We start from the raw sequence: 14,792 nt of genomic DNA on the forward strand, positions 1-14,792 counted from the left end.
ACCCGTTATGACCTGTTATGAACTACCTATGTGCAGGCATTTCCAGATCTAACTAGCTTCCATGCAAGTCTCATTTCTTTCCTGTTTTCCTTAGAACTCTTGCAAAAACTACTACACCGAGAAACACTCTACAGCTGTTCAGTTGTACACTGTGTGGATAAGTATTTTTTTCTTTGGGATCAGGAAAAGATGTGACCTGTTTTTATAAAGAATTTATCTGGGGATAGTAACTATGGCTTCCATTCTGTTCTTGACTTGTGTAGCCACATCAGTCCTGCAGCTCCCGGAGGGATTGGGGTGGGGTGGGGTGGGGACTTATCTTCACAAGGTAATCCAAGCATCTTTGCCTTCCCACCTGTAGGTAGACTGACTACAAGTCCCGGGATGCGCCGCGCTCACTCCCAGGGTGGGGAAGGCTCTGTGGTGACGTCACCGTGCCGAGGCGGGGCAGAGGGGCGGGCCTGGAGGTGCCGGAGCGCCCTGGTGCTGATGCAGGATGGCTGAGCGCGCCGGAGCCCGGGAGGTCTGAGCCGGACCGGGATCCCTCCCTGCGCATCGCCTAGTCCGCCCGCCGCGTGGTCGCGGGCAGGTGGGCCAGGGAGAAGGACCGGGCTGGAGGGCAGCAAGCAGGGGGAGGAGGGTCCAGCTGATAAGCTGCTCTCCTTCCCGGTGGCGGAGCTGCCGGGCCGTCCAGTGCAGGCTCGCGATGACCTGCTGAGAGGCTGCAGGAGGCTGCGGGAGGCGGCCTAGCTGCGGGCAGCGGTTGGTTCGCGGCCTCCTTGGTGGCGCTGCCCAGCCCGGCCCCCCACCCATCCCCGCGTCCCCTCCTGCAGCATCCGGAGATGGCGGATCCATCCGAATGCAGCATCAAAGTGATGTGCCGGTTCCGGCCCCTCAACGAAGCAGAGATCCTCCGCGGGGACAAATTCATCCCCAAATTCAAAGGCGACGAGACGGTGGTGATCGGGGTAAGTGGCCTTGGTGTCTCGCCCCTCCTTTGGCTTTGCACCACAGAAATCTTCCGGACGCCCCCTCGGACATCTCCGCGGGTCTGGGCTCTCGGGTGGACCCGATGAGAGCCCTTGGCCGGTGACTCCCTCCCGGCAGCGGTGTGCGGGGCGGCGGGGGCGTACGAGGTCCGCCATTGTTCGCGGGTGGGGGCTCGGGTGGGCCTATTGTTCCCACGCTCGCCGCCGCGTGGGCAATGTTTCGGGTTGCCAGCAAGTCGGGATGCCCGGGGCCTTGGTCAAAAGTATAAGCTCTACAATCCACAGATGCATCCAGGCTTCGATTTGTCTTAAGACCTTAACCAAAAAGGTAGGGAGAAAAAGGTGCAAGAAAAACAAAATCCCTGCCTGGGCCTTGCATAGGCGGTTTCACCTTGCTCCCCGTGTGGAAGGTGAGGGGTGCTCTTGGTATCCCTGGGAGGTATCTCATGTTTCCTGCTCCCTATCACCCCGAATTGTCCTAGATTTGTGCTTTCTCTGCTGGACGCCCCCCTGCCCCCAGATCCTCTCTTCCGAATGTCCGCAGATAGTCTGATATGCTTGTTCTGGGTGGAGGGCAGACTGTCCAATCTGCTGAGAGAGGGAGTCCCTAAATAGCCTCTCTGTGACAAGAGCAGAAGTTACTTAAGCATATCCAGGGTCTCCCCTTTGATCACCCATCCCCACCTTCCCCCCACCCCCTCACAGTGCCTCTCCCCAACTTAACTCCCTCTCTGCAGTCTGGTTGCTGGAAGCGGGAGGGAATCCTAATGGCTTATCATTCTTAAGGGAATATTCCGAATGAAATAAACTAGTCTTGTCCCCACCCCCTTTCTTAATCCGCTTTCCCTGGAGTGTGTGGCCCAGGGTGTCCTCTTTGTATTCGAACCGTGTGGGAAGGGACTGAGTTAATGCGAGCCTCTAGGTCCCCACTGACACGTTTCTGGCAGCCCGCTCCAGGCTGCTGATGCAGCCTTCCCGACTCCAGCATTGATTAAGTGATGTCATCTCCATCACTGAGCATGCTCAGACTATCCCCCCTCTCCATCCCCCCAGGGCCTGTTGTATTTAGGTCAAGTGATTGACAGGTGACAGTTTTCTGAGAGTATAGCTAGAGAACACCCAGCCCTTTTCAAGCGTGAGGCCTGCGTTTCCCCGCCTAGGCTGTCCCCAGCATCTTTGGCAAGGTTGTTTGCTGCAGTCACACTGCAAAGGGGCCTTGGACGAGCAGGTGCTAGTTGTACTGGAAGGTGGGTATTTTCCTCTGTAGGGGATGAGAGGCCAGGCCCTGGCCTGGGGACTTCATCTTGTATCTTGCTTAAGAAGGCGCCTTTCTTTTTCTACAGAGCGTGACCCCTTCCCTCCTGGTTTGCACAGGTAAGGGAAAACACACACCTCTGAAAACTGTGTGGATGGGCAGTCACTCGTTCTGATACCTGACCTATGAGGGTAGGAAAGGGATTTTTTCCTTTGCCTAGTGTTAACTTGCAGGAAAGATGTGTGCTACAATTATTGATGAGGCAGTTCTATACTTAATGGCATGTATGGGCTAGTGATCTATCTATGGCAGCCTGGGGTTGGGGTTGCAGTTCTTAGCATGAGATCCCATCATAGTCTGATCCTTCCTGATCCTTTCCTGGGTGAGGGGGCGTGGTTCAAGTAGAGTGGCAGTTGCTAGGTGCTTCTAGTCCCGCCCTCTTGGCTTATAACAGTGTAACAGTTTGTAAAGTAACAATTGTTCAGTGCCTGAGAATGTTCTGGTGACCTTGTTTTTTTCTCCTTCTGATACTTTAAAGGGCCTGAAGTTCTTCCCATACTTCCTGTTGCTTCAGCTCTTGATCCTCTGCTCCTTCTCCTCCCCCACCTTTCTCCTCTCCTACAAGGACCAATGAAGTAGAGCAATAAATCCTCTTAGATGTGCAAAGTAGAGATTCTTCATTTTAGTACTATTACTATGAGCCTATGCTTATTCCTTGCTTAAATGTACGTGTAATACTAAGTTAAAACAAGCAGACACAGAAACATTAGAACAGAAAGTTATCAATGTGAATATACACATGGCACTTCAATTTCAAGGTTTTTTTTTGCTCATCCTACTGCATTTCCTTAATAGAATGAATTTTTTTTTTAAAAAAAGATAATTACTGAAATAAAGCATCATATAGGAAAGTGTTATCAATTAGCTTGATGACTTTTCAAAGTGCAGGCTCGCTATAGCCACCTTTCAGACTAAGAAACACATTTTCAGGAGGTTAGAGGTTTCTCTATTTCATTCTCCAACACCCCAGGGTAACCAATATTCTGATTTCAATATCACATATGAATTTTGCTTCTTTTTCTTAATGTAAAACCTTACCGTAGGTCTTCTGCTGTGTTTCAGGCAACCGACATGACAATTGTCGACAATTGTCAAGTTGGTCTTGTTTGCAGTGGCATTCCACCAAATTAATATGCCTACATTTACTTATTCCTTAGATTTTCTTTTCTTAAAGAGGGTTTAGTTTTGTAGCCCAGGCTGGCTTTGACCTCATGATCCCCCTGCTTTAGACCCCACAGCACTGGGATTACAAGTGTCAGCCAGCAAGCCCCGTGGCTGTTGGGAGATCGTTGGCCTGCTTCCACTCAGGGCTAGCCTGGATGCTGCTGCTCTGAGCATTGTTTTGGGCATTGTTTGGTCCATGATCATATAGAACAGACCACTCTCAGATGGGTAAGTGCTGAGATTTGTGTTGGCTTGGCCTTAGGACCCTTTCTATTCCTAATTATTACTGTAGATGTAAATACAGTCTGCCAGCGCATAGGATTCTTAAACACCTCGTGACTCAATTGTACATAAAAACGGCCTCAGTGGGTACATGGTGAGGATGTCCAAAGAACCTAGAACTTAGAACCACCCGGAAGTGTCACTTTTACTCTCTGCAGACACAGAGGAGGACATTTGGTGGAGTTAGCTGTTAGTCCAAGGTCAGAAACCTGGAACTTCTTAGTTTTGAAACAGAGATCATCCCCCCTCCCCTTAAGGTCCTGTTCAGTTCTTATGGTGGTGTACATCGAGAGAGAAAGATTTTTCAGGTGGAATTTCCAGGGTTCTTTAAGGAAATGCACAGTCTTGGAAGAGTCACCTCACCACCCCTACTTTGTGTTTGAAGCCTCTATGTCACCCCTCCCCCTACTCCTCCTCCCCGACTTTTCCGGCCCCAGACAACCTCTTTACTTTGACCTAATGGTACTGTATTCACTACCATTCTGTGATAGAATGCCATGACCAAAGCCTTCTGGAAGAGTTTATTTGGGCCTCTGGTTCCAGAGGCAAAGTCCACAATGGCAGAGGACCCATGGCAGCAGGCAGCCAGGGCGAGAGGCTTAGCTAGCACATCCTCCCTCACCAACTCCACCCTCCAGCAGAGGGTGAACTGAGAGTGGGAGTGTGGCTCAACTCTCAAAGCCAGGCTCCAGGGACTACTTTGTCCAACAAAGCCACGCCTCCTAAAAGTTCCATAACCTCTCCAAACATCACTACCAACCAGAGACCAAGTGTTCAAATACATGATCCCATAGAGGACATTTCTTACTTAACCATCACAGACATGCTTGTTTTGTATATGATCTCACTTGGTTCCCCTTTATTATTGTTAATTTATTACATATCTAGTGATATTGTCAGTTACTGTAGGAATAAGGACCATCTGAGTGTTGTTCCTTCGTACTTTCTGGGCCTTATCCATAGGCGGTATTGCAATATTTACCGTTCTCTTTGTAAGTCTGGAAATCTTTAATATATTTTCTTCGTGTGTGTGTGTGTGTGTGTGTGTGTGTGTGTGTGTGTGTGTGTGTGCATGTATATGGAGGCCAGAGGTTGACATTGAGATATCTTCCTCAATTGCTTTCCATCTTAATTTTTTTGAGACAAGGTCTCTCACTGGACATGGAGTTTGCCAATTGGGCAAGGCAGGCTGGCTGCTGAGAGCCAGGGATGCACTTACCTTTGATTCCCTGGCCCTGGCATTACAAGTGCACCCTTACCCCTGGCTTCTTATGTGGGTACTAGGGGTTTAACTTGAGTGGTCAGGCTTGTTGTGTAGCATGTGCTTCCCTGACTAAATGACCACTCCTGTCTCTACTTTGATATAGTAACTTACTGACTTGATTTTATAGACAGCAGGATATGGGAAATAGTTCAAACAAGCAATTTTAACTGCCATCCCTCCGAGCGGGCTTTATATGAGAACATTAATTATACTAAAAGGATTATAAAAAATTAGAGGAGAAAATGTTGAAAACTGGGAGAGCTCACCACCACACCGGTGGTGAGCCGGAGTGGGAGGGGAGGGCTCATGAGGAGAAAGGGGACTTTTTCTTGTATCACGTTAATTCATCAGAGAAAATGACCGGATTTATAGGACTTCTCAGATGATACCTTCATTAGCTGCTAAAATCCTGGTGAGTCATCCATTACTGGGGGCTCTGCCTCTTGGCTGTGGAGCATCTCTGTTGATGGAAGATCTCTGACTTGGCCAGTTCTGGATGGTTCTTTAGTATGATCTTTCTTACCTCACTTCCTTCACTCAAGGCGGTGGCTTATAGCCCCTCCACGATCATCTGAGACCGTCTTAGCCCATTGTTAGGTGATTAGCAAGCTTAACTCCCTGTACAAAGTCCCATTTATCATATAACATTGACATCTAATGGGGCTAGCGAGTGTGGGCATCTTTGAGGAACATTAATCTGCCCAACATACAATACCATACTAGGATATATAAAACATTTCCACCTCACAGCAAAATAGCACAACTACACACACACACACACACAACACAGATACACACACATACACACACCACACATACACACATACACACACACACACTGACAGTAATTCTCTATTCACCCTTCCAGCTGCCACCCATTGTTTTCTTGCTCTGTAATTTTACTTTTCCCAGGTTCTCATAAAATGTTAAATATCTCTTTGAGTCTGGGTTTTTTTTTTTTTTTCACATAGCAACTCTTTGTGATTTATTTATATTGGGTATATGCATATATAAATAGGTTTGTTGCTATTTTGCATAATATTTTTCCATTGTATGTATGGACATACCACAGTACTTATCCATTAATCTTCTGAAGGATATCTGGATTGTTTCCAATAGGTATGATTATGAAGAAACTTGCTATAAGCTATTGCATATAGATTTTATGTGAGCATACATTTTTTTTTGTTTCTCTTGGTTGAATGCCCAGAAGTGGGATTGCTGTATCATTTGGTAGCTATATGTTTAACTCTATAAGAAACTGCCAAAGACTTTTCAAAAGTGGTTGGACCATTTTTGCATTTCTGTCTAAAAGCAGTAACATTTTAAGTCAAAGTTTTAAATAGCATAGTCAGTCATTTTGTTTAAGTGCGTGCTAAACTAGCAGTGTCTCAGTGTATCAGCCCTTCATCCCGTGCTCGGAGATGTTTCTCGCTCCTGAAAATAGATTAGTAATTTTCTATAAAAATGCCATCAAATATTGGAGTGCACAAACTCAAGGGAGTAGTGATAAGCTGGAACATGCTCTCTACACTGTAATAGTCCTCACCATTCCCAGGGAGGCATACAGTTGGTGCTTCATAAATGAAGAGCTACATAGAGGCAGCTGGCGAGTCAGGCGGAACTGAGTATGGATTTCCTAGCTAGTGGTGACACTTTCCCAAGTGACTTAACTATTTCCTGGGCCCCAGTTTTCTCATAGTAAAAGTGGGGAGAACTATTTAACAGGGTCTTTAGGCTAAAATGAACTGATCGTTGTCTGGCCCAAAGAAAATGTCCAACCTGAATGATCTCCCAGATCCTCCATCCCCTGGAATGGAACATTCATTCCCTCCTTTCCAGAGTCCGCTTTGTTCATGCAGATTCTTGCCGTACATTGGCCATCCTCTGAACACCCTTCTTGCATTTCTTAGGCATCTGTTCACCCCTGTCTCCTGCTCAAATAGCCGCTCTTCATCTTATTTGTGGTCAAGGCTCATGTTCCATGTAGTTCTAGGTTCCATTAGCTGGTTCTTTATCTGAATCAGTCATGCCAAGACTGCATGTGTGTGTGTGTGTGTGTGTGTGTGTGTGTGTGTGTGTGTGTATGTGTGTGTGTCTTCTCCCCATTGTATTATAAGTTCCTTGGGCAGAAGCTATTTTTATTTATTTATTTATTTATAATGCTTTCTGTTTGCGTTACTGTAGATTGTATAGTTATGTTGTAAATGTATTCTGACTGAAGGTTGTTCTTTTCCCGTGCTGTGCTTGGCAGCCAGTCTGCATAAATGCTGATTTCTGTATTTCTTTAAATAACTTGGGAATCACTGAAGATATTCCTTTCCCTCTACCTGCACTTGTGTGGCCCAACTCTTCATGTTAATGATGTTTTCCACTTGCAGCGTTCCCCCGCCCCCTTAAAGTTTGAGCCCTTCTCTACCTGTGTTTTCCCTGTGGTTCATGCCTTATATTTTTCACCTGTGTCTCATTATTTAAAAAAAAAAAAAAAAAAAGGCAAAAACAAAGGCCTGCTCCCAAGTGGCTTCTCTTGAGGGGGAAAAAAAAATGCTCCCTTGACAGATCCAATTCCATCTTATTTCTTCTCTTTCTTAAACAAACAAAAATAAGCTCTTCCCTTTCCTCTCCTATCTTTGGGTAGAAATGGTTGCACACATTTGTGATCATTTGTAAATATGGAGAGACTGGGAGAGAACAGTTGAAATCCATTCTATTGTCTCCCAACCCCAAACATGTGAGGTCAACCTGGGACCAACACCCAGATCTGCTGCTTCTTAGCTTGGAAAATGGCTGGCCTGGCCTGAGTTCCGGCTTCCTCGTGTGGAAGCCGATGATGGCAGCAGTTCCCTTCCAGGGTAGCATGATGTGAAACACCTAACTGACAGACTCAGCTGCAGTGTCCAACAGGTATTGAGAAGTCTTTCCTTGTGCGGGCCAGCTAAAGGCTGTTTCTCTGTCCTCCTGTGGGACTGACTCTCTTTGGGAAAGCCCAGGTCTTTCAGAGGTTCCTGGTGTCTGCGGGATGGACCCCGATGCTTCTGTGAGGCATTTGGGGCCCTCTGTCTGCGTACTTCCCTAACCTCACCCCTCCCGTGCTCCGCACACCTCCATGCTCCAGAGACCGCCTCCCTAGTTTCCCTTCATGGCTTCCGCTCCTTCGCTACTTCCCGGGACTCTGATGTCTTCCTTTCCTCTTCCTGACGGTAAGGTAGGGTTAGCCCTTTCCTCATATTCTCCCAGTCAGGCACAATGGATACTTGGATCCCATTAGGCTGAAAACCCAGTGAGGGCAAGGAAAACATGCCCGTTCACTCTGTTTCCCTGGAACCGTGCCTGGAACCGTGCCTGGAACAGAGTATTGTTTAGTGCGAGTGTCTGTGGAAAGACAGGCCTTCTTCCTGTTGCAGCCTGCCTTTATTTGCTAACCCTGACTTCTCTGGCTCTGGACATGGCTTTCCTGCCTTAGGTACCGTCATGGTTTTGTTATCACTTCAAATAAGATAGCTTTCCTCTGACCTATGTGTGGTGGTGTCCACTTGTAATCCCAGAACGTAGGAGTCTGAGGCAGGGACATTTCCAGTCTGGGCTACGTACTGAGATTCTGTGGCAGAAAGGAAAAAAAATAGCTTTTAATAGTTTTTAGGGGTGCTTTTAAAATATATGCTCATTAAAAAAAAGTCAGATCGTGGAAATCACAAAGACAGCAAAATAGCTCATTGTTACTGGCCACGAAATACCAGTTAACGTTTCCCGGCATCTACCACTCCTTCCTGTTCCACCATGTATACTCTGTTTTAAAAGAGAGTCTGTTTCATAGGGTGTCTTCTAGAACCCGGCTTACTAAGTGGCGTATTTCAGACATTTGCATTTTGGTGATTGCTTATGACTTCACTATTTTTTTTTAACCAATTATTTAGCTGCTTTATTCTGAGGTTGGGGTTTTCTCTGTTTTTCACCCTTTATAAACAGATGCTATTCACCTTAGCCTACCAGACTTCTTTGTGAATTGGCTCAATTATTTTCAATTATTTTGGAAAAGTATATTTCTAGAGTTGACATTGCGGGGTGACGGTTAGCTACGATGCTAGAGCATCCACAGTCTGGAGAGGAAGCAATTTAGAGATGGGGAATTGTCCTGTGTTTTATAGTCTTGCTTCTCTACTTGCCCTGTGGAATCGCTGCCAGTTTGTCTCATCAGGCAGTCTGGTCTGTGCTAAATTAAATTCTTACTGGGGTTGTGTCTTCGTCATGCACTGTTAACCCCTAGATCCGGAGCGTGGCGATGCCTTCAGAGTCTCAGTGTAAACCATAGGGTGTTGTAGGCAGACTCCTGTCATTTTCAATATCCCGGAGGATGTTGTTTCTTTTAGGTGATCAAAAGCTAAATCTTTCTCTTGAGGCAGACACAGATAGAGGCCAAGGTTATAGTCTTGAAGTGAAATAGGATGGATGTACCATGCCTTCTTCTGGGATAGCCCAGGGAAGTGGGGTGCTGAGTAAGGGACCACCAAATAGCCCTGTCAGAAAGAGGACTTTCATTTCTTCTCTTTTCTTGATTACTAGTTGTTCTTTCAAAAAGAAAAAGAAAAAGAAAAACAGTGAGAATTTAAATATACACTGGAGTGGAAAGAATAAAAAGACACATTCCCATGTGCCCCTGACCAGTCTTAACCATCATCACCAAATAGCCAATCCTTTCCCCCTTGTCATCTCCTACCCTTTCTCATACTCACTAAATTCCTTTATGGTGGAAAAAAGAAAATCTCACATTTTATGTCATTTGATCCCCAGACTTCAGTAACTGTGAAAGACCACAGTAACTAAAACGCTACCAATAATTCCTCACTGACTCATAAATTTCAGCCCCCACAAGTGTGTTTGAATTGGATTGGCAGGTGCTTCTGATTGACAGGAACTCTCTTCCACTGGGGGGAGAGAAATGTTGACCTTGAACCAACACCAGGGGACTCTACAGGGACCGAGGCCTTGTGGAGACAGGAGCATGCACACAGTGACAAGGGCGGGTCAGAATTCCAGACCCAGCTCTACCAACAGTGCTCATGTTCTTATCCCTTTTCATCAAGCAAGGCTGGTGGCTTCGAGGTCACAAGGCAGCTGAAAATGCTCCACACTCTGTGACTTTGCCTTGCTGCTGCACCCCTGTGGAAATGCCGGGGATGGACGGAAGCATGCCGTTTGTCTCTCAGTCACAGGACTCAGCCTTGTTTGATCGACGATCTGGAGAGGTTCTTTTAGGTGTGTTTGGGAGATTTCCATCTTACCATGTCATCCTTGGTGCGAGTCTAATATTGGGAAACACATCTTTGGGGGGTGAGGGAGTGTATGAGAACAAAATTTGCTGCAGCACGTAAGGAAAATAGTTCAGTAGTTTCTGCTTTCTCGTTAAAAGAGGAGAGAAATGGAGAAAAATGGGAAAGAAAACAGATCCAGGTAATTCATGTTTTAACACTTTGCAGGGTAGGTTCTGAGGCGCTATAGACCAATAGTATGACTTTAGAAGCATGTTATATGAAGATCTTGGTCACACAGCTCTGGACTGACAAGCCTTAGGGACTTTTTTTATTTCCAGACTCCCTCACAGGGCTTTGCTCCAGTTTCCTGCTCGACCTTCGCCTCCTGAGGAGCCCAGAGCTGTCTGCTTCATTCTCTGGGGAGGTTTGTACTGTAGTTTTCCTCAAACCTGTCTGGAACCTTGCTCCTCAGAGGTTATTGATTTCCATCTGGGAACTGGGGTAAATAACCGCTCCCTCTGACATCAGAAACCTTGGAGAGTCATGGAGGAAGGGACTTTTTTTCTCCCATAGTTAACACCTACCCCAAAGGGAGGGACAGATGCCGGTCCGATTGGCCCGTCTCTAGACCTCTGTTAGACTTGGTTTCTAATGGAGTAGAATCCTGAATCAGTACTTCCTGTGTTTGACTTCTGTGGTAAACTGAGGTAAACTGACCTCTGCAGAGTCTAGCTTCTTGGGCTGGCCATCATGGCTGTTTTCCACTCCTCCTTACTGGTGGTGAGCAGCTCACAAAATCCAGGTCCAGCTGAATTAGTCTCAAGTTCACGTACGCTGGGCAGCAGGGGAGGAGGGTGGTGGGGTGAGGAGAACAGAGAGTGTGTAATCCTTCTCACCTGCTCTTCGACTAGGCTCTGTGTTAGGATGGTGGGTGCTGGTGCCCTACCTACGCCCTGCGTATATCACAGGATTCCTGTGTGGGACAAGTCCAATGGCAGAGTGGAGGAATAAAGGAGCAGCTGAGTTTTAGAGGAGACTGTGGTGTTCTTGGGTCCCTGGTGCTAATGTCATTGTGATCCCATTAAATTCCTGATCCCATTAAATAAGTTCATGTTTATAATATATGTGAGAGAAACGTTAGCGTTGGAAGAAGAAGAAGAATGTGTAGCTCTTTGGAAAGTGCTGACAAAATAGCACAACCCGCTATGAATCTGTTTAAACTAGTGGGAGACGACATCCGAAGTACTCTCTGCTAGACAAACAGTATGCGCATGCACATGCGTTCAGTAAATTTTCACGGTAAACATGGCTGTGGACAAAGACTTGCTTCAAGATTTTCTGCATACATTTTCTGATCTAGATTTGTCCAAAAACATTTGCAAGGAGGAAAATAGATACCCGTTTGTCACGTCCTAGCCCTGGAGGGACAGAGGCACGTGGGTTCTGGAGCTCCCTGGCCGCCTACTCTAGCTGAATCCTGTGACTCCAGGCTCTGTTAAGAGACTGTCTGAGAAAGTAAGGCAGAGAGCCGTAAGGAAGGTACCCTGAGATGATGTCTGGCTTCCACACATGCAAGCAAGTTCGTGCAACTGTTTGTTGTCATCCCCCCCCCCCCGCTACCCCCCCAAAGTAAAAACTACCTAAAACCAATCCAAAGCAGTACCAAGTAGATTATGGAAAATCTGTCGTTAAATATGCTCATTGTTACCTCCAAAATGTTTCCTTTTAAAAGAGGTATTTTGTGCATTGTAACATTTTTTTGGGAACTCTCCTCTGAGCTGCCCAGTCTGGTGGCCACTGGTCACATTTGTCTATTGAGCAACTTGAAATATAATCCATCCACGTGTTTAGTAGTTGTAAAATATGCACCAGACATTGAAGACTTAGCATCAAAAAACACAATAAGGGGCTGGAGAGATGGCTCAGAGGTTAAGAGCACTGGCTGCTCTTCCAGAGGTCCTGAGTTCAATTCCCAGCAACCACCTGGTGGCTTACAACCATCTGTAATGAGATCTGGTGCCCTCTTCTGGCATGCAGGCATACATGCAGACAGAACACTGTATACATAAGAAATAAATACATCTTAAAAACAACAACAACAACAACCATTAAAACAGTAAGTACCCTCCCCCCAATTAAAGCAACAGAAACTGTAGTGAAAGACATCATTAACGCGGATGAGATCCATTACAGATGGCAGGGATGTTTTGGGTGGAATGTGTCTGACTTCATTTTTGCTTTAGGAAGCTGTGACTACTATGAAATTTAAAACTGCACTGGGGGCTGGCATTAGTTCTCCTGGACAACTTCCCTAGCATTTAGGCACGGTATTCACACTTTCCAGTCATTGGGTTTAGTTCCATTCCAGTGTATTGAAGGCCTACTGAGTGCTCAGCTCAGTTAAACATCCTGAGCCCTGCCATCAGCCAGAGGGAAAAAGGAACCTTGCCAATAACTGCCCACAGAGAAGTGGAAACCAAGCCTTGTTGAGATAGAGAAAACACATCTGGTTCTGTTGGGGACCGCAGGCTGAAGGACCCTTATCTTGAGGAATCCACTTGGTAAATGTAAACTTGGCTCTGGTTACTTTGAGGTTCTCCGTAACTACTTCCTACGTTTCAGTTTATAATACTGCTGAGGAGAGGTGTGAGCAGGGTGTGTGCTGCCTGGTCCTTTCCAGTCTCCATGCAAATGCTGGGGCATTGTGGGTCAATGTCCTTATTAAGGCAGGATTTTGGGGATTGGTGCCTAGTGAACGAAACCGAGAACACCAACAGGTGACTGGATCCCATGAATTCTGGAAATGCCACCATACTACCTTGCTTCCTGCCTCTGTGGTCGACCGACCGGGCAGCCAGCCTTTGTCAGGGAGGGCCTCAGGGCCTCAGGCCTCACCCATGCCCTGCAGCTCCTGAGCTGCTTTCAATTTCCAGGCAAGAAACACCACAGTGACTGCAAATCAGCTAGCTACTTATCCTCTGTCACTGTCCTGTCGCTGGTGTAGGAATGATGAAATCCTTTGTCCTGGAAATGCATTTTCCATTAGCATTGTGACTTCTAATGAGATCCATCTGCCTAGTGGGACAAAAGCACCCATTAGGGTGTGGAGAATGCTGAGCTGGAGCGGAAGTGGGAAGCCGGCTCAGTCACTCTCAGGTGCCTGTCCTTTGTGCATCAGTGGAAGAGATTGCCTTCAGGTGAAGAAGGCCACACAGCACTTTGCAAGAATTTGATTCAGTGCTGAAAATCTGCCCTCCTCCTCCCAGGTCCCTGGTATCTGGATGGGTGCAGGGTTGAGGGAGCCTCTTTGTAAATGGCGGAAGGCAGGCACTATCAGAAGTCACCCAAATCACCACACATCTGCCATTATTTACTGTTCCTATCCTCCCTTCTCTTGTGTGTTGGTAATTGTTAGAAACAATGTATATCCATCATGTATATACATGTAGCCCTGGCCCTTTCCTTCTTACCTAATATGCTGAGGGGTTTCTGTGTGGTATAATATTTTTATAATGCCACTTTTTAGTGATTGCTGAATGACCATTGGGCTGGCATGGCAATTTGCTAACTCATCTTTCCATTTTGGGCACTGACAATCCTATCTTGCACTTACTTTAGATCATAGCTGGTGAGCGTCTCTATGCATGGAGCGATTTTCATTAGTTCAGTTATTTCTAGAGAATTTATTAACCAGAAGCAGTTTTCCTTGGTCCAATGCTGTGAACGCTTAAATCTGATCCTATTTAATATCATCAGCCTGTTGTTTTCCACAAAGACTCTACTAATTTCCACAGCCTTCAGGGATGTGTGGCTGGCCCATCTGGCAGCAAACCGATTTCTGAAGGAAAGGAAAGGATGATTGGTATAGTCTAAGTATAAGCGGTGCTCTAATGAAAATCCATAGGCATTTCTCTGCCTGGTCTTTGCTCTGACATAGGTGGACTTTAAATGAATAACTATCCAGTAAACTGTCTTAAAAAATTGCAATATTACTGCCTGTGAGCATTCCCAGGGTCAGGCTAAAGGGTGTGTGTGTGTGTGTGTGTGTGTGTGTGTGTGTCCAACCTGGCAACATGAAAGAAGTGGGAGCATGATTGTACTGTAGCCTCAACATCCAATGGCTGACAGAAGAATTGAGTGGAGGTGGTGATTTATACTTGGAATGACCCCAAGACTCTTCTCACGAATCCTCAGATATGATTATTTCTCTCATTGCACTGGATGAGCATTAGCCAGTACACAGCAGCATTCACGCAAGTGAGCTTTGCTAGATGGCCTTGTGTGTGCTGGGCTGGCTGCGGTGGGAATTCATCCTTCTGGAGTTGGCGTCACACTGCACAAAAGAAATTACTTCACATTTTACAGGTTATGTGTCGTCCAGGGACACAGCACTCTAGTCCTGGAAGAGACAGTACACTAGGTGCATCTTCCAGTTGGTGCCACTGGCAAGGCTGCATCTGCCGAGGCAGCCAGAACCAACTGAGTTGAGCTGGATTAAGTTGAAAGGAAGGCTTGTGAAGAGGAGGTCC

General features: G+C 46.4%; 1 protein-coding gene across 1 annotated transcript in view; it reads left to right on the forward strand.

Annotated features, from left to right (window-relative positions):
- The first annotated feature begins 442 nt into the window (after positions 1–442).
- Kif5c (kinesin family member 5C) overlaps positions 443–14,792 on the forward strand; it is a 157,774-nt gene continuing 143,424 nt past the window's right edge. The window contains exon 1 of the mRNA XM_036183832.1: positions 443–968. Within this exon, the coding sequence (XP_036039725.1) occupies positions 843–968 (126 nt within the window). The 5' untranslated portion in view covers positions 443–842. The remainder of the gene's footprint in view (positions 969–14,792) is intronic.

The sequence above is a fragment of the Onychomys torridus genome, chromosome 4, assembly GCF_903995425.1.
Source record: "Onychomys torridus chromosome 4, mOncTor1.1, whole genome shotgun sequence".
Taxonomy (NCBI): Eukaryota; Metazoa; Chordata; class Mammalia; order Rodentia; family Cricetidae; genus Onychomys; species Onychomys torridus.